Source organism: Adiantum capillus-veneris, chromosome 13 (genome assembly GCF_014529385.1).
Source record: "Adiantum capillus-veneris isolate H3 chromosome 13, ASM1452938v2, whole genome shotgun sequence".
NCBI lineage: Eukaryota > Viridiplantae > Streptophyta > Polypodiopsida > Polypodiales > Pteridaceae > Adiantum > Adiantum capillus-veneris.
In genome coordinates, this window is record NC_140943.1 from 51,316,083 (window position 1) to 51,337,780 (window position 21,698).

The 21,698-nt window shown below is 37.6% G+C and overlaps 1 protein-coding gene across 1 annotated transcript; it reads right to left on the reverse strand.

Annotated features, from left to right (window-relative positions):
• Positions 1-11,629: 11,629 nt before the first annotated feature.
• On the reverse strand, positions 11,630-12,550 carry LOC147443986 (uncharacterized). The gene has a single exon (XM_086527764.1). It carries the CDS (start codon positions 12,548-12,550, stop codon positions 11,831-11,833), a length of 720 nt encoding a protein of 239 aa, XP_086383890.1. The 3' UTR covers positions 11,630-11,830.
• Positions 12,551-21,698: the final 9,148 nt, after the last annotated feature.

Genomic DNA, 21,698 nt, shown 5'->3' on the forward strand with positions numbered 1-21,698 from the left:
ATAGAGACTATTCACATAAATTTCAAATTGTGGCCTGAATATAAAACAATTGTATGCTTCTAGGTGAAAGCATGTGAACGTGTCACGCTTTTTATGCTAGTTAGCATTTTCAAGTTATCACATCTTTAGAAAGTTGGGCATCCGGTAAAATCTTTGCAAATAATATCAAAACTTGTCGGAGGTTGTACATTTGGATTCCTTGTTTCAAGAGCTTTCTATCGCTATATCATACGTCATAGATCTTGGAGAAGTAGCTCATGTTATTGTACTAGTTAGCATATGTCAAAAATGTGCTAATTAACATTGTCTGGGACATGAAAAAGTGTGACACGTTAACATGCTTTCACCCTTCTTTAACATTTGCCAAATTTAGCATTGTAACTATTTTTGTCACATCATACTTATTTTTATGGCAAAGATGTTAAAGCTTGTGGACATCTTTATTACCACAACATGATTTTGTCTTCACTTTTATGGCACCTAAGATCTTGTACACATTATCATACGACATGGATTTCTTTCAAGATTTGGTTGTAGTTGACACTACACCTAGGAGCACAAGTCTTTCATAATGGTATGGACGGTCATAGAATTTGTAGCCTTTAGAAGTGTCAGAATACCCAATGAAGATAAGTTTAAGACCATGAGCATCAAGCTTCGTTCGTGTCTCTTTGGGAACATGAATATAAGCAATACATCCGAAGGTTAGAAAATGAGATACAGAAGGAATTTCACCTATCCATGCTGTGATGGATATCTCACCAGAAGGAGTTGTAGTATAAAGAGGATTCTGAACAAATTTCACTTATCAAGGAAAATGTTTCCTTCATTGTAATAATCTTTTCTAACTTTTGGAACGTGTGTTGAGATGTGGGCTTTGTTACATTTCATGTGAAACCCCTTGCCGTACCATTGCTTATAGATAATCTATGTAGATTAACCCATGATAATGTGATGTGAAAAGTCTATTCGAGCTTAAGAGATGGAATGCTTAGAATCTGTCACTCTTTTTATGTTGTGCATGTGTGTAATCTATTGCTCTCTCTCTCTCAGGCTCTACAAAATAGCATGCTATGTACACACAACTATAGTGCAATAATGTTTTCTGTCTCTGAGCAAAATTCTCTTTGATTAATCTTTTGTATATAGTAATGCTCTCTACGTACGTAGTTAAGATTATACCTTCCTAGTGCAACAAAAAGCTTTGATATAAGTAGTACTATCAAAATCAAGGGAAGTGTCTCGTTCACTTATCACTCCCAATCTCACACCTCCTCTTGGTCTAGATTAGATAGAATGTATGTTTTGGGATCGAAATGGCTTCCATCGTATGCTAATATTTTTGTTGGTATTCAAATGCCATATTTTGATCACTTTCCCTGTATTTTGACTTTATCTGATGCAATTGATGTGTAAGTGCTTTAGATGACTGATAAAGTCTCTCATTGACTCACCTTCCTCATGTTCGGCCTCTGGTAGCTGAGATGCTACACCCCAATGCACACCTTCTCGTATATACTCCTTCAGAAACAATCTCCAAAGAGTAGGTAAATCGTTTTCTTTTCCATCCTCAAGGTCCTATACCAATTCTCAGCCTTCCCACTCAAAGTCAATCTTAAAGCATTGCACTTATGTGGTTCGTTGTGTTCACCTAGGGAATTGCATACTTCTTCAAATACTTCGATGTGCTTTCGAGCATCTTTGTTTCCATTGAATTTTTGCGTAAGCTTTGCAATTTGTACCGCTTTACTCCTAGGCTCTCTCTTAGGCGCATGACACATATTCTCTTGCGAAGCGTATGGTGTGCTTCATTGTGCTATATATCTTGTTTACTTGTTTTACAGTTTTTATCATGATTTTGAGGGATATGGATTATTCATATAAACTTCATATAGTGTATCGAGATAAATTTCATAGAGACTATTCACATAAATTTCAAATTGTGGCCTTAATATAAAACAGTTGTATGCTTCTTTAATGCAAAATTTAGTATTGTAAAGATTTTTTTAACACATCATACTTATTTTTAATGCAAAGATGCTAGAACTTGTGGACACGTTTATTACCACAACATGATTTTGTCTTCACTTTTATGGCACCTAAGATTTTGTACACATTATCAAACGATATGGATTTCTTTCAAGATCAAGATGTAATTGACACTACACCTAGGAGCACAAGTCTATCATAATGGTATGGAAGATCATAGAATTTGTAGCCTTTAGAAGTGTGAGAATATCCAATGAAGGTAAGTTTAAGACCACGAGCATCAAGCTTCCTTCGTATTTCTTTGGGAACATGAATATTAACAATACATCCAAAGGTTAAAAAAATGAGATACAGTGTCATAAATTATAAATCTAGTTTTACCCCAATTATTTTCTCATGTTAAACTGATAATTTAATAAGGGAAGATAAAAGGGAAACAAGAGCTAGAATATAGATATGTGTTTTTAGACCAAGCTCACAACGGGGCCAAAAGGAGAGGATTTCAGCCCGCAAGGGCTCACAAGGAGATGGTCTACTGAAGAACAATGTGTGCATAATGGATCTTAAAAGACCTTAGGGTTAGCTTCATTAAAGACCTCCAAAGTTTATTGTAAAAGTCTTTAGACCTTAGGTTAAGCTAGGCCTATGCTTGAGATGCTTGATGACTAAGATGCATGGCCAAGCTAGGCATGTGCTTGAAGTCAAAGCCAATTTCTATAAGGACGGGATAAGCCCTTGATGCTAGGGGCATGATGAGAGAGAGAGAGAGAGAGAGAGAGAGAGAGAGAGAGAGAGAGAGAGAGAGAGAGAGAGAGCGAGAGCCCATGCTCTTTCTAAACTCATGCATGGTGACTAAGGTGGTTGAGGTGCTTAAGGTACTTTGGGGCCAAGCCTATTGCTTGAGGTGCTTGAAATTCAAAAGAATGCCTACAAAGGATGGGGCAAGCCACACAAGTAGGGGATTAGATAGAATGACCCTCCCCTCACCCAATGGGCACCCCTTGCTCAAAGAGGCAAATAGGACACATGTCAAGGCCCAGCTAAGTTGCATCCATAGTGTGGCTAAAGCCTATTGGTTGACCCTTAGAGAGGGCCAATGAGATTTTAGATTTATTAAATTAATTGTTTAAGCTTTTTCCAAGCCCTCTCTCTCAAAGGGGAAAGGAGGACACTTGTCTAAAAGGCTATCTCTATTGCTAGTTGTGACCAAGGCTTGTGATTGGCTAGGCTTGAGAAATCCAATGAGCTACAAGAATGAGCTAAAAGAGGGGGTCGATCCAAGCAACTAGGGGATTTCTTGCAAGATATACACCCTTACTCTCTCTCTCTCTCTCTCATTGTGTGAAGTGCTAAGTACAAGAACTTCATCTCCTTCTCCAAGCCTGTTGAGAAATTGAGAGCCTACACCAACACTCTTGGCTATGGAATGAAAATCCAACCAAGAGCCATTCTTCAATGCTTCATCTTGTCATCTCCTTCATCATTATTATTATGCTATTATGCTATCCTAAGCAGTAAGAGTGATGATAAGTGAGTAACTATTTCTGTCTTGTAAGAATGACTCTTTTTCCTCTTTCCTATCCTCATTCCCCGCTAGCTCTCTCCACCTTCGAAGGTGTTTGAGGTCTTGGGATTGAGGCCGGGGACAAGTTAGTGCTTTCATTTAGCTAAGTTACGGGTATAATTGTGGTGCATGAAGATCTCTATCTTCATTGCACCATCAAGGTTTCAAAGAACACAAAGCTTGTATTGTACCAAGTCTCTATTTATGGGAGAAACTATAATACAAAAGCCTTTTGGAGGTGTGTGCGTGTGTGTGTGTGGGTGCGCGCATTTTTTTTCAAAAAATAGAGGGAGTGGTAGAATGTTATGTGTGTGTGTGTGTCTGTGTGTTTGTGTGGGCGTTTTCTTTAATAAAAAGGTTTAAGAAAAAATCCCGAGTGTGTAAAAATACGCTAAAAATGTTTTAAAAATATTTAAAAATTTAGAAAAAGGTCATAGAGTCATAAAACATGTTCTAGATTGGCATTTCACATCAGGTTTTTCTATTTTCACATTTTTTTGGTAAGAAAAGAGAAATTTAAGCAATAAATTTCCCAAAAAAAGTAAAAATTTACAAAAAATAGCCAAAATAGTACCGCTTTTCTTTTGAAAATTATGCATCCAATTCAACTCAACTTGCAACATTTTGAAATGTAATTACATCATCCAATCAATCAATTATCAATACGCCACTCAAATTTGAACCGTTTTGGATCGTTTTTTATTGTTTTGACTCAAATTTGACCCGAAAGTTCGTCTAATTAGTGGTCTAAATAAACTTTTTTCCACTTTGGTCTAGCAATCATAATCAAACCAGCATTTTCACCATCTCATTTTCACATCTATTCAATCATTCAAAGCAATTTGACAGTGTATAAACATGCACAATCAACACACTTACAAAGTTTACACACACATACATTAACCGTGATTTTGACAGCATAATGACGCAATTTGCAAACTTAAAACCATTCACCATAATCAATTTGATGACCATAAACCTCCGATAAATTCAAATCAATCAATTGGCATCAACATTGTCACACAATTGCACTCAATTTTGTGCACTTTGCCTACACATAGACGCATACTCAATACACACAAAATTGAACCAATTTTGTTGTGTCTAATTTTCAATTGAAAGATGCACCTACATAAAAAATTGAATGGGTTAGTACACTCACATTTACGTCAAAAATTTCATCAAATTCTCACTCCAAGTGACGACTCGACTAGAGTGTGTGTGTGTGTGTGTGTGTGTGTGTGTGTACTTCTAAAACGGCTTTGACCATGACCATAGACACCAACACAAAATCTTATGTGTAGCTTCAATTTCAACAAAATTAAATGCATAAGAATAATGAGTGCACATCGAATTAAAGATTTATCAATGTGTAGCATTAAACACACATGCCATAAGTGATACAATTAGTGAGTAAAATAGAGGGAATAATTAGTAAAAAAATCCCTTAATTACACACTAAAAATCACTCAAATCTACATGAACTTTTACAATTTGTTTTTCAATAGAGAGATTACCAAGCCTCTAATTAAGTATACACACATGTTTAGCACACAAATTGTTAGTAAATTAGTCACAAATTAGTGTCAAAACTAGTGAAAAAGAAGGGAAAACATGAAAAAAACATACAATTTCTTAGCCGATGTCTTAGCCAAAATCTCCTCACAAATCAGCCATTCACCATCGCCGATACCTACTTGAAAACCTAAACTACTTTGATTGATGGTTAAGGAGACTTCTACACACTAATGACTCCGCTAGCTTAAGCAACCGATCCCTTACAACGGCGCTAATGTTGGCAGGTTGTAGCATAGCTCAATTCCCCGATATAATGTCAATTTGGAGGACCAAAGACCGAGTAGTGCATGGAAGCATGGAGTCAAAAGAAATTCAAGAAGCGGATCCAAATTGTGAGAGAGAAGAAGAAGGAAATGCAATGCAAATAGTGTGCTACTTAATGCCTACTCTCTAATCTCACAAATCAAGAGGACAATGGTGCACACACTCATTAATCACTCACACATAGATCAAAAGCTCAAAGAGCTCACCAATCAATCAAAGGAGAAGAGAAATGAGAGTGGGAAGAAATAATTAGAGACTAATTAACACTTAACCACACACCATTAATGCAAATCACACGGTCCGGGAGCTAGAAGCAGAAGAGTACTCAACTTTCAATTTCAGCCATCGAAAGAGTGGAAGCACAAGAGGAAGCTCCACTACATGAATCACCATCTCCACCTTCCTCACAAGATTCCATGAAAGCTTAATTACTCGCAAAAGAATAAGTGAAAAATGACCTAACTTTCACTTTTATACCAAGGGCATAAACAAAATGTTCGGCCACCCATGAGATGCATAAAATTGTGTGTATCTGAGAGCTCTTAGGCATCATGATAGAGTCAAACATACAATTGGAAACTCATGTAGAGCTTATAAATACATCAAAAGTGCATATACAAATGATATGTGTATCAAAAAAATGAAGCATTGTATGCTAAAAATAGCATCACTGAAGGTCGTTCACTGCCCGTTGCTAAAATCCATCACATGGAGTAGCAAGGTGCAACGCATAATTGCTTTATTGAATAAATACTAGGATGTGTACAAGGGTGTTGTATTGGCATCACATGATGTAGTTTGGTTACATATGCTACCTCAAGATTTGGGTATGTAGCTCGAGAGACTAGCTATCATTTAACTTGAGTACAATCTTACCAGCACAAGGAAATGATGCCTATAACAGGAGTAATAGTGTCATAAAGGAAGCTAAAAATAAAGTCAAAGGTACACAAAAAGTTGAAATTGCACACATAATGTGATAATGTAATCTTAAAAAGTAAGGAAAGATACACAAGAATCCCGATGCACAAAAGCCATGTCTTTGCATCTTTGATTTATTATTATAAAATGAAAAGTTCTCTCCTTCACACAACAACTAACTCCAATTTCCAATTCTATTGCATCGTCATTGGGGTTCATAGAAAGGTTTTAGGGAGAGATTTTATGAAGCCTTGAGGAAAGTCTATGACATGAGGTAAGATGTACACCACTACTTTGTTTTTTGAATATACACCATATGCACACTAAAACATTCAAGACAAAGTAGTTTTATATAACAGAGAATTGTGAGGGGCAAAAGCTAGAAGGACGTGCAGTATAGACCTAGAGGAAAGGTAAAAGATATTGATTGTAACAATCAAACAATCAAGTGTCTTTTGATTCTTACCAACTTTCAAGGAGAAATGGGCATTTATATTACACAATTCTTAGTTCTTTGTGTGTGTGTGCGCGTGTGTGCATGTGCGCACGCACCCACACCTGTACATGTGCATGCACACATGCAAGTCCTAGGCTTAGTCTTGCGACATGTCCTTGTTTCTCTCAAGCAATCGCTATATTGCTACCTGGAAAATTGTATAGGATGAGACAACTAGCGATAAAGAGAAAACAGAAAAGGCCCCTATTATCTTTCCTCCTCGTATTGGTTTCTATGTATATGTGTTTACTTTTTTTATGAATTCCTTTGGTGCTTTGATGCTAACGCATTCAAGTGCTAGATTATCATTGGTTCCAGATCTCCATATGCTCTAGTGGTATTTGTGGAATCAAGACAATTATGTTAAATACATGTTGATAGGGATTAGGGTGGATAATAAATGACATTCATGAGTAATACATGCAGCTATAGATCTTAACTAAAATCACAAAGTAAATCAAAAGAATTGTTGCAAAAGAGGTAGCATATTATTGCATTATAGCTAGTTTGTGTGCAAAGCATGCTCTTTTGTAGAGATAGAGAAAGTACAATAGTTGGCACACATGCACAACACACAAAAATGGCACATTCTTACCACTCCAACTCTTAGGGTTGACTTACATTTTCACATAACATTCCACATGGCACATATCAAATAAGTTATACATAGTTAGCTTACACATAAGCACATGACATGGCCAGGGACTTCATACAAAATGCAACCAAGCCCACATCCATGATTCCAACAATTCCCCCTTATGGGTGTTGTTTCACACAATCCTCTCCAAACACATAGAGGGTGAGGCAAACACAAGTATCGCGTATTACAAAGGGTGTAAACACACAATCACAAGCCTCTCCTCAAACATAAGCAAGAGGAGGGACTCACAATCTCCCCTATATGTAAAAAGGGTGGCCACAAATTAAGTGTTTTATACAAAAATGTACAATACTAATTTTTTTGTTGAATTGGAGGAATCTTGTAAAAACACACATCTACAACTTGTTGTTGTTGTGTATTTCCATGTTGTTATTGTGATCCATTGTTAGTTCATGGTTGTTCTTCATTGTTCACTTCATGTTGTTCATTTTATTGTTTTGTTGTTGATATTTGTCATTTCCTTATCACAAGTGATCGATGTTTTGATCTTCCTCACCAAAGTACCATGAAAGGTAAATTAAGACTGCACTACTAAATCAGTAAGGGAAGGACTTATCACTTGGCATGTCCAATGACCATCTCCACTGGCTGTGTCAATTCTCATTAAAAGTGCATAATGCCAAGATATATCCATAGTGCCCAAAGTAAAACCAAATTTGTCATATAAATCAACATAGTTTGCATACATTGATACAAGCAAAAATATTATCTTGGACACTAAGATTGTATACCTTTCATACAAATCAATTATCTTGGACCTACAATAACCAAATTACAAAGCATTATTGTTTGACATAGATTCCCCATCATAATTGACGTAGCCAAATGATGGTCCTCCCCTTTAATTTCTATTGCCTTAGCTAATTTTTAATAATCCCACTCCCTAATCACCACTTGCGCATGAGCATGCTCCACTACCCTTTGGTAATTGGGTGAGGAGACACTCACATTTTGCTTGTTTTTCTTACATTAGCTCAATAATTTTTCGTACATATGGCATAGAGAGGGCATCATAGGGAATATGTGCTTCCCTGATAATTTTTATCTCCATCAATGGGTTGCATGCTTCTCCTCTAGTTTTGGAGGCAGTCTCATGCTTCTCTTCAGGTGCTGCAGGATCTTTTTATTTTAACACTAGGTTGGTAGCCTAATAGGACATAAAAGTTTCCTTTCATGGTTTTGAAAAAACTTCCAATCTCGTAATAGAACAAATATTCTTCGAAAATCCTTCCTTGAGCTTACATTTTAAAGACCTTTATTTATGGGAAAAATGATTATCTTTGAAAATGTTTCACCCTTTGGTCATGGTAAGCCTCCAAAGTTGATGTAGTACTGCATTTCACTTAGAACAACATTTTTTTCGCTTAAATTTTTGTTCACTCCATAATTGTTGTTGAAGATCTCAACAACCTTCACAACTGTTCCCCCTTGCCCATGTTGAAGGTTGTACCTTGCCACAATGGTGATGTTGGTGTCAGCCATGTAGGTCATGAGTAAGAACCTATCTAAAGTGATCCCATCAATAAAATAAGTTTTCTTATTGATTAATTCTTCAAACTATGTTACTTACAGTCATCCACTAGAGAGACATCTTTGAATCATTAGAGGCAATGCACAAATCATAGGCTCTTATCCATTTTTATGACATTTTCTGTTTTGTGGGTACATTACAATGTTGTGATAGTCTTAGTTGTGGATTATAGCTTATTTGGTGAAGTTGCTAAAGTCAGGCTACAAACCAACATAGACGTTGTAGGTCGAAGTTATAGAATGTGGGAGTCTATTGAAAAATATGTGTTGTAGACCGTGTTGGATGAGTTGCTTGACAAGATGACAAAACAAGTAACAATGACTGCAAGGGGGTTGGGAGCCACTACCAACATTGGAGCACTGGCATGTAGGTTGCAAAGGGTGTGCATCCTTTTTAAGATAACCTTTAGGTAGTTATGGGAAAGAGAAGAGCTATGCCCAACATGGATCTTGATTTTAAGAATAGTTTGTGAGGAATGAAATCGCATCCACAACAAATCCTACATCGAGTCTGTTTGTTCTCTCTCTCTCTCTCTCTCTCTCTCTCTCTCTCTCTCTTTCTCTCTCTCTCTCTAGCTTCTACCCTCTCTGTGCCTTAAATTTGATTCCCTTAAATTTTAGATTAGTGGTGCACATCACTTTTTGTATATGTGCTAAAAAATGAGATAGATGTTGTGATTGTTTTCATCTCTCTGGATGGTTCGGTTCTTTGGCGTAGTGAGTTTGAAGTGGATCCTATAAAAAAAAGTAGTAATTGTTCATGGAAGGTTTGGGTGTGTGTGTATATATATACGTATATATATATATGGTGTTTTTATGCATTAATCATATGCATGGACATAGGGGGCATAAGGCTATTAGAAAGCTGGTATACACCAATACCGTCAAATATGTTCTTAATTGATTGTAGGCCTATCTCTATTCCCTTATATCAAAATTTGAAGATAAGAGATCGCGTCGATGAAGTGATTGAGAGTGCTCGCAAGTAGAGGAAGATTTTGGGAGCTTCATCTCTCCCTCATTACTTGATACTGTCACACTAACACTTATATTGATTGGAGAGTGCGTCCATTGAGTTGCAACTTAGGCCCTCTAGGAATGAGGACTCAATTGGTAGTGTATGTGGTTAATGCTACCACAATATGGTAACAAATTGTGTCACACAAAGTACATTGAGATATTACTGTGTAGGTTTAGCCTTGTGAAGATTGCAAAGCTATTAATTGATATGCCTTTGGAGACAGGTATAAACCTTAGTCTTCATGATGTCGAAGACTACACTAATATCATTCTCATCTATTAATAGGCTATTGGTTGACTCATTTTTGTATGCATTATGAGGCAATATATTGTTCACAATGTAGTATTATAGGTGAGTAGATTTATGCATAGCCTAGGGTCTATGCTTTAATTGAAAGGACAATAGATTTTCGAGTTCACTTTGGAGTAATAATTATTCCATCACATGGAGCAGCAAGGTGGAACACATGATTCCTTTATTGAATACATAGTAGGCTGAGTACAAGGGTGTTGTATTGGCATCACGTGATGTAGCATGGTTACATATGCTACTTCAAGAGTACAAGGGTGTTGTATTGGCGTAAAATGATGCAGCTTGGTTACATATGCTACTTCAAGAGTACAAGGATGTTGTATTGGCATAATATGATGCAGCTTGGTTACATATGCTACATCAAGAGTTGGGTATGTAGGCTGGGAGACAAGCTGTCATCTAACTTGAGTCCAATCTTAGTAGCATACAACTAGCACAAAATCAAGTGTTCCCTCCATGGGTGAAGCACCTACCACTTTATTAGAGATAGGGTTTGGCACTGACCTGAGGTACGTAACTACGGATGCCTTTATAATTAAGACCCTTGGAGCAGACATGTTTCAGCATGCCTTTGAATGATGCTCATGTAGTAGAAGAGATGGTGTTTGGCTTCCAATAGAGTGTTGAGACATCAAGGTAACCACGTCATAGTTTGCCCTGATAAATGTTGGCTTACATTTATTATGATATGAGGTAAGCAAGCACGAGCATTTTTGGTAGTGATACTACTCAATCATTGAGATGACCCGTTGCTAATAATGATGACCCTTATCTTGCCAGGCTTTCCCCGTCTAAATGTGTCAACTTGATCAGTGGACGAAAGCCATGGGATAATTTGTTGACGTTGTCACTCTTGTCGCTGGTGTTGTGCAAGTAAAGTGATGCTTGGATTTGAATCCCCCATTCTCAAAATAAAAGGTGCAGCTACCATGCCCAGGCCTCGCTTCACTATACTAGTTGCCTCGGACACCACTTGGCCCGCATGTCGTCGGAGAGAAGGAAACCTTGGGGACTAGAAGGAGCCCATACAGTTTATAGCCAAAGTAGTGCCAAGCTATCCTTCAGTTAGGGACTATTTAGAAGTCAGGGACTATTTAGAAGCGTGTTGCGACATTTGAAGTGCTTTTTGGGTGCTTTTTGAGCTTTTTTCGGTTTAAGTGGTTTAAAAACTCAAATGTTGACGACGTCGAGGCGCACAAGGAACAAGCAGGTAACGTGATAGACGTCGAGCCAGGACTCGGTCCCAGGAGCAGCAGACGTGGCAGACCTGCACACCCTCTGCGTCCGCGCCCATAAAAGGAGAAGAGCTCATCAAGTGCGGCCTCATTACATTAGCCTTATATACAGCTCTCCCGGCCTCATAATATTAGCCCAGCTCTCTCGGCCACTTACAATTCTCACCCAGCCCAGCCCTGATCGCGCCTCTGCATCACCGCAGCTACTCCTCTTAACATTATGTCGCCCAAGCAGGTTGTGGATGGCCTGCAGCTAGCGCTACTGCTGCTGGGGTTGGCCGCACCCCTGCCTCCAACTGTCCGCGCTGCTGACGAGGACCCTTTGCAAGACTTCTGCGTGGCCCTCAGCCCCGACGATCTGCAGCAGCTCCAGCTCACCCTCAACATCAACGGCCTGCCCTGCAAGCCTGCGGCTGCCGTGCAATCCTTCGACTTCGCTTCCCAACTGCTCCGCAACGCCACCAACTTCACCAGAAACCTCGGCTCTGCTGTCAACCTCGTCAGCGCCGCCAACTTCGGCGCCCTCAACACGCAAGGCCTTTCCATTGCCCGCATCGACTACAAGCCCCGCGGAATCAACCCGCCGCACGTGCACCCCGGTGCTACCGAAGTCCTCTTCCTCGCCCAAGGCACGCTGCTCGTGGGCTTCGTCACCACCTCCTCCCAACCAACCGCCAACCAGTTCTTCTACCAAACCATCTATGCTGGCGATCTCTTTGTATTTCCCCGTGGGCTCAACCACTTCCAGTTCAACCCAGACAAATCCAAGCCTGCTCTTGCCATCGCCGCCGTCAATAGCCAAAACCCTGGTGCCTCCCAACTCGCCGTTGCCCTCTTCGCCTCCAACCCGCTTCTCCCCGAGGAGGTGCTCGAGACCACTCTTGGCATTGATGACGATGAAGTGCGCCACCTCATCGCTAGCGTCCGAAACACCCTCAACTAGGACGCTCGGCCCGCTGCATGCTATCTCATTGAGCATGTAGCTTTGGTCATTCGTAAATCATGATCATACGTTAACCGACTATAAGCACATATGACATGGGTGAAAATGGTCTTGACAAAACACCGTGTGGGGGGGGGGGAGTGCAATGAGGCCTCCATCTAGACACATGTGACCTTTGGTATGGTGCCTTGATGGAATGGACTAAGAATGTATAGGCTACAAAGGTTTTGTATGGGAATGTGGAGATGCCTATGCATGCTTTGCTTGCAGTTTCAATAATATGGAGACATAATTCAATAATATGGAGACCTAAATGATTATTCTCATACATAATGGAGAGATCCATTACCTAGTTTTACATTGTTTTCTTTTCTAGCTATATAATTAAAGTACTTGAAAAATAGGATGGCTTTCAACACTTGGTTGGGTAATTCGAATCTTTTCTCTCTTGTTAGACAAGCAGCTATCTAGATATGATAGCTGCTTGGTTAACACTTGGTTGGGTTGTTGAAAATGTTTATCTCTTGCAGTTAAACAAGCTACTTGGTTGGGTAATTGGAATCTTTTATCTCTTGTTAAACAAGCAACTATCAAAATTTGATACAATTGGATAGCTTCTTATCCATAAAGTTGGCTTTATGAGTTGAGAAGAAATTTATATCCTTGGGGCTATAAATTCTAGTACACCTTAAACCCTGTGCTTTGTAAACATTTTGGAAGCTGAACTATACATATGGTGTTTTATTGTGCTAGATATGTTGTTTATTTGTTTTACACTTGTTATCATGATTTTGAGTGATAGGGAAAATTTCATATAGTATAGAGACTATTCACATAAATTTCAAATTGTGGCCTGAATATAAAACAGTTGTATGCTTCTAGGTGAAAGCATGTGAACGTGTCACGCTTTTTATGCTAGTTAGCATTTTCAAGTTATCACATCTTTAGAAAGTTGGGCATCCGGTAAAATCTTTGCAAATAATATCAAAACTTGTCGGAGGTTGTACATTTGGATTCCTTGTTTCAAGAGCTTTCTATCGCTATATCATACGTCATAGATCTTGGAGAAGTAGCTCATGTTATTGTACTAGTTAGCATATGTCAAAAATGTGCTAATTAACATTGTCTGGGACATGAAAAAGTGTGACACGTTAACATGCTTTCACCCTTCTTTAACATTTGCCAAATTTAGCATTGTAACTATTTTTGTCACATCATAGTTATTTTTAATGCAAAGATGCTAGAACTTGTGGACATCTTTATTACCACAACATGATTTTGTCTTCACTTTAATGGCACCTAAGATCTTGTACACATTATCATACGACATGGATTTCTTTCAAGATTTGGTTGTAGTTGACACTACACCTAGGAGCACAAGTCTTTCATAATGGTATGGACGGTCATAGAATTTGTAGCCTTTAGAAGTGTCACAATACCCAATGAAGATAAGTTTAAGACCATGAGCATCAAGCTTCGTTCATGTCTCTTTGGGAACATGAATATAAGCAATACATCCGAAGGTTAAAAAATGAGATACAGAAGGAATTTCACCTATCCATGCTGTGATGGATATCTCACCAGAAGGAGTTGTAGTATAAAAATGATTCTGAACAAATTTCACTTATCAAGGAAAATGTTTCCTTCATTGTAATAATCTTTTCTAACTTTTGGAACATGTGTTGAGATGTGGGCTTTGTTACATTTCATGTGAAACCCCTTGGCATACCATTGCTTATAGATAATCTATGTAGATTAACCCATGATAATGTGATGTGAAAAGTCTATTCGAGCTTAAGAGATGGAATGCTTAGAATCTGTCACTCTTTTTATGTTATGCATGTGTGCAATCTATTGCTCTCTCTCTCTCTCAGGCTCTACAAAAGAGCATGCTATGTACACACAACTATAGTGCAATAATGTTTTCTGTCTTTGACCAAAATTCTCTTTGATTAATCTTTTGTATATAGTAATGCTCTCTACGTACGTAGTTAAGATTATACCTTCCTAGTGCAACAAAAAGCTTTGATATAAGTAGTACTATCAAAATCAAGGGAAGTGTCTCGTTCACTTATCGCTCCCAATCTCACACCTCCTCTTGGTCTAGATTAGATAGAATGTATGTTTTGGGATCGAAATGGCTTCCATCGTATGCTAATATTTTTGTTGGTATTCAAATGTTATATTTTGATCACTTTCCGTGTATTTTGACTTTATCTGATGCACTTGATGTGTAAGTGCTTTAGATGACTGATAAAGTCTCTCACTGACTCACCTTCCTCATGTTCGGCCTTTGGTAGCTGAGATGCTACACCCCAATGCACACCTTCTCGTATATACTCCTTTAGGAACAATATCCAAAGAGTAGGTAAATCGTTTTCTCTTCCATCCTGAAGGTCCTATACCAATTCTCAGCCTTCCCACTCTAAGTCTATCTTAAAGCATTGCACTTATGTGGTTCGTTGTGTTCACCTAGGGAATTGCATACTTCTTCAAATACTTCCATGTGCTTTCGAGCATCTTTGTTTCCATTGAATTTTTGCGTAAGCTTTGCAATTTGTACCGCTTTACTCCTAGGCTCTCTCTTAGGCACATGACACATATTCTCTTGCGAAGGGTATGGTGTGCTTCATTGTGCTATATATCTTGTTTACTTGTTTTACAGTTGTTATCATGATTTTGAGGGATATGGATTATTCATATAAACTTCATATAGTGTATCGAGATAAATTTCATAGAGACTATTCACATAAATTTCAAATTGTGGCCTTAATATAAAACAGTTGTATGCTTCTTTAATGCAAAATTTAGTATTGTAAAGATTTTTTTAACACATCATACTTATTTTTAATGCAAAGATGCTAGAACTTGTGGACACGTTTATTACCACAACATGATTTTGTCTTCACTTTTTATGGCACCTAAGATTTCGTACACATTATCAAACGATATGGATTTCTTTCAAGATCAAGATGTAATTGACACTAAACCTAGGAGCACAAGGCTATCATAATGGTATGGAAGATCATAGAATTTGTAGCCTTTAGAAGTTTGAGAATATCCAATGAAGGTAAGTTTAAGACCACGAGCATCAAGCTTCCTTCGTATTTCTTTGGGAACATGAATATTAACAATACATCCAAAGGTTAAAAAAATTAGATACAATGTCATAAATTATAAATCTAGTGTTACCCCAATTATTTTCTCATGTTAAACTGATAATTTAATAAGGGAAGATAAAATGGAAACAAGAGCTAGAATATAGATATGTGTGTTTAGACCAAGCTCACAACGGGGCCAAAAGGAGAGGATTTCACCCCGCAAGGGCTCACAAGGAGATGGTCTACTGAAGAACAATGTGTTCATACTAGATCTTAAAAGACCTTAGGTTTAGCTTCATTAAAGACCTCCAAAGTTTATTGTAAAAGTATTTAGACCTTAGGTTAAGCTAGGCCTATGCTTGATGACTAAGATGCATGGTCAAGCTAGGCATGTGCTTGAAGTCAAAGCCAATTTCTATAGGGAGGGGATAAGCCCTTGAAGCTAGGGGCATGATCTCACAGAGAGAGAGAGAGAGAGAGAGAGAGAGAGAGAGAGAGAGAGAGAGAGAGAGAGAGAGAGAGAGAGAGAGAGAGAGAGAGAGAGAGAGAGAGGCCATGCTCTTTCTAAACTCATGCATGATGACTAAGGTGATTGAGGTGCTTAAGGTACTTTGGGGCCAAGCCTAGTGCTTGAGGTGCTTGAAATTCCAAAGAATGACTACAAAGGATGGGGCAAGCCACACAAGTAGGGGATTAGCTAGAATGACGCTCCCCTAACCCAATGGGCACTTGGTTGGGTTGTTGAAATTTTTTATCTCTTGTAGTTAAACAAGCTACTTGGTTGGGTAATTGGAATCTTTTATCTCTTGTTAAACAAGCAACTATCAAAATTTGATACGATTGGATTGCTTCTTATCCATAAGGTTAGCTTTATGAGTTGAGAAGAAATTTATATCCTTGGGGCTATAAATTCTAGTACACCTTAAACGCTCTACATTGTAAGGATTTTGGAAGCTGAAGTATGCATATGGTGTTTTATTGTGCGAGATATGTTGCTTATTTGTTTTACTCTTGTTATCATGATTTTGAGTGATAGGGAAAATTTCATGTAGTATAGAGACTATTCACATAAATTTCGAACTGTGGCCTGAATATAAAACAATTGTATGCTTCTAGGTGAAAGCATGTGAACGTGTCACGCTTTTTATGCTAGTTAGCATTTTCAAGTTATCACATCTTTAGAAAGTTGGGCATCCGATAAAATTTTTGCAAATAATATCAAAACTTGTCGGAGGTTGTACATTTGGATTCCTTGTCTCAAGAGCTTTCTATCGCTATATCATACGTCATAGATCTTGGAGAAGTAGGTCATGTTATTGTACTAGTTAGCATATGTCAAAAATGTGCTAATTACATTGTCTGGGACATGAAAAAGTGTGACACGTTAACATGCTTTCACCCTTCTTTAACATTTGCCAAATTTAGCATTGTAACTATTTTTGTCACATCATACTTATTTTTAATGCAAAGATGCTAGAACTTGTGGACATCTTTATTACCACAACATGATTTTGTCTTGACTTTTATGGCACCTATGATCTTGTACACATTATCATACGACATGGATTTCTTTCAAGATTTGGTTATAGTTGACACTACACCTAGAAGCACAAGTCTTTCATAATGGTATGGAAGGTGATAGAATTTGTAGCCTTTAGAAGTGTCACAATATCCAATGCAGATAAGTTTAAGACCATGAGGATCAAGCTTCGTTCGTGCTTCTTTGGGAACATGAATATAAGCAATACATCCGAAGGTTAAAAAATGAGATACAGACGGAATTTCACCTATCCATGCTGTGATGGATATCTCACCAGAAGGAGTTGTAGTAGAAAGATGATTCTGAACAAATTTCACTTATCAAGGAAAATGTTTCCTTCATTGTAATAATCTTTTCTAACTTTTGGAACATGTGTTGAGATGTGGGCTTTGTTACATTTCATGTGAAACCCCTTGGCATACCATTGCTTATAGATAATCTATGTAGATTAACCCATGATAATGTGATGTGAAAAGTCTATTCGAGCTTAAGAGATGGAATGCTTAGAATCTGTCACTCTTTTTATGTTATGCATGTGTGCAATCTATTGCTCTCTCTCTATCAGGCTCTACAAAAGAGCATGCTATGTACACACAACTATAGTGCAATAATGTATTCTATCTTTGACCAAAATTCTCTTTGATTAATTTTTTGTATATAGTTAAGCTCTCTACGTACGTAGTTAAGATTATACCTTCCTAGTGCAACAAAAAGCTTTGATATAAGTAGTACTATCAAAATCAAGGGAAGTGTCTCGTTCACTTATCACTCCCAATCTCACACCTCCTCTTGGTCTAGATTAGATAGAATGTATGTTTTGGGATCGAAATGGCTTCCATCGTATGCTAATATTTTTGTTGGTATTCAAATATTATATTTTGATCACTTTCCGTGTATTTTGACTTTATCTGATGCACTTGATGTGTAAGTGCTTTAGATGACTTATAAAGTCTCTCACTGACTCACCTTCCTCATGTTCGGCCTTTGGTAGCTGAGATGCTACACACCAATGCACACCTTCTCGTATATACTTCTTCAGGAACAATATCCAAAGAGTAGGTAAATTGTTTTCTCTTCCATCCTGAAGGTCCTATACCAATTCTGAGCCTTCCCACTCTAAGTCTATCTTAAAGTATTGCACTTATGTGGTTCCTTGTGTTCACCTAGGGAATTGCATACTTCTTCAAATACTTCGATGTGCTTTCGAGCATCTTTGTTTCCATTGAATTTTTGCGTAAGCTTTGCAATTTGTACCGCTTTACTCCTAGGCTCTCTCGTAGGCGCATGACACATATTCTCTTGCGAAGCGTATGGTGTGCTTCATTGTGCTATATATCTTGTTTACTTGTTTTACAGTTGTTATCATGATTTTGAGGGATATGGATTATTCATATAAACTTCATATAGTGTATCGAGATAAATTTCATAGAGACTATTCACATAAATTTCAAATTGTGGGCTTAATATAAAACTTTTGTATGCTTCTTTAATGCAAAATTTAGTATTGTAAAGATTTTTTTAACACATCATACTTATTTTTAATGCAAAGATGCTAGAACTTGTGGACACGTTTATTACCACAACATGATTTTGTCTTCACTTTTATGGCACCTAAGATTTCGTACACATTATCAAACGATATGGATTTCTTTAAAGATCAGGATGTAATTGACACTACACCTAGGAGCACAAGTCTATCATAATGGTATGGAAGATCATAGAATTTGTAGCCTTTAGAAGTTTGAGAATATCCAATGAAGTTAAGTTTAAGACCACGAGCATCAAGCTTCCTTAGTATTTCTTTGGGAACATGAATATTAACAATACAACCAAAGGTTAAAAAAATGAGATACAGTGTCATAAATTATAAATCTAGTTTTACCCCAATTATTTTGTCATGTTAAACTGATAATTTAATAAGGGAAGATAAAAGGGAAACAAGAGCTAGAATATAGATATGTGTGTTTAGACCAAGCTCACAACGGGGCCAAAAGGAGAGGATTTCACCCCGCAAGGGCTAACAAGGAGATGGTCTACTGAAGAACAATGTGTGCATAATGGATCTTAAATGACCTTAGGGTTAGCTTTATTAGAGACCTCCAAAGTTTATTGTAAAAGTCTTTAGACCTTAGGTTAAGCTAGGCCTATGCTTGAGATGCTTGATGACTAAGATGCATGGTCAAGCTAGGTATGTGCTTGAAGTCAAAGCCAATTTCTATAAGGAGGTGATAAGCCCTTGAAGCTAGGGGCATGATAAGAGAGAGAGAGAGAGAGAGAGAGAGAGAGAGAGAGAGAGAGAGAGAGAGAGCCCATGCTCTTTCTAAACTCATGCATGATGACTAAGGTGCTTGAGGTGCTTAAGGTACTTTGGGGCCAAGCCTAGTACTTGATGTGCTTAAAATTCAAAAGAATGCCTACAAAGGATGGGGCAAGCCACACAAGTAGGGGATTAGATAGAATGACGCTCCCATCACCCAATGGGCACTTGGTTGGGTTGTTGAAATTGTTTATCTCTTGCAGTTAAACAAGCTACTTGGTTGGGTAATTGGAATCTTTTATCTCTTGTTAAACAAGCAACTATCAAAATTTGATACAATTGGATAGCTTCTTATCCATAAAGTTGGCTTTATGAGTTGAGAAGAAATTTATATCCTTGGGGCTATAAATTCTAGTACACCTTAAACCCTGTGCTTTTTAAATATTTTGGAAGCTGAAGTATGCATATGGTGTTTTATTGTGCTAGATATGTTGTTTATTTGTTTTACACTTGTTATCATGATTTTGAGTGATAGGGAAAATTTCATATAGTATAGAGACTATTCACATAAATTTCAAATTGTGGCCTGAATATAAAACAATTGTATGCTTCTAGGTGAAAGCATGTGAACGTGTCACGCTTTTTATGCTAGTTAGCATTTTCAAGTTATCACATCTTTAGAAAGTTGGGCATCCGCTAAAATCTTTGCAAATAATATCAAAACTTGTCGGAGGTTGTACATTTGGATTCCTTGTTTCAAGAGCTTTCTATCGCTATATCATACGTCATAGATCTTGGAGAAGTAGCTCATGTTATTGTACTAGTTGGCATTTGTCAAAAATGTGCTAATTAACATTGTCTAGGACATGAAAAAGTGTGACACGTTAACATCCTTTCACCCTTCTTTAACATTTGCCAAATTTAGCATTGTAACTATTTTTGTCACATCATACTTATTTTTAATGGAAAGATGCTAAAACTTGTGGACATCTTTATTACCACAACATGATTTTTTCTTCACTTTTATGGCACCTAAGATCTTGTACACATTATCATACGACATGGATTTCTTTCAAGATTTGGTTGTACTTGACACTACACCTAGGAGCACAAGTCTTTCATAATGGTATGGAAGGTCATAGAATTTGTAGCCTTTAGAAGTGTCAAAATATCCAATGAAGATAAGTTTAAGACCATGAGCATCAAGATTCGTTCGTGTCTCTTTGGGAACATGAATATAAGCAATACATCCGAAGGTTAAAAAATGAGATACAGAAGGAATTTCACCTATCCATGCTGTGATGGATATCTCACCAGAAGAAGTTGTAGTAGAAAGATGATTCTGAACAAATTTCGCTTATCAAGGAAAATGTTTCCTTCATTGTAATAATCTTTTCTAGCTTTTGGAACATGTGTTGAGATGTGGGCTTTGTTACATTTCGTGTAAAACCCCTTGCCATGCCATTTCTTATAGATAATCTATGTAGATTAACCCATGATATTGTGATGTGAAAAGTGTATTCGAGCTGAAGAGATGGAATACTTAGAATGTGTCAATCTTTTTATGTTGTGCATGTGTGCAATCTATTGCTCTCTCTCTCGTGCTCTACAAAAGAGCATGCTTTGTACACACAACTATAGTGCAATAATGTATTCCGTCTTTGACCAAAATTCTCTTTGATTGATTTTTTTGTACATAGTTAAGCTCTCTACGTAGGTAGTTAAGATTATACCTTCCTAGTGCAACAAAACGCTTTGATATAAGTAGTACTATCAAAATCAAGGTAAGTGTCTCGTTCACTTATCACTCCCAATCTCACACCTCCTCTTGGTCTAGATTAGATAGAATGTATGTTTTGGGATCGAAATGGCTTCCATCATATGCTAATATTTTTGTTGGTATTCAAATGCCATAATTTGATCACTTTCCCTGTATTTTGACTTTATCTGATGCAATTGATGTGTAAGTGCTTTAGACAACTGATAAAGTCGCTCACTGACTCACCTTCCTCATGTTCGGCCTTTCGTAGCAGAGATGCTACACCCCAATGCACACCTTCTTGTATATACTCCTTCCGGAACAATCTCCAAAGAGTAGGTAAATCATTTTCTCTTCCATCCTCAAGGTCCTATACCAATTCTCAGCCTTCTCACTCAAAGTCAATCTTAAAGCATTGCACTTATGTGGTTCGTTGTGTTCACCTAGGGAATTGCATACTTCTTCAAATACTTCGATGTGCTTTCGAGCATCTTTGTTTCCATTGAATTTTTGCGTAAGCTTTGCAA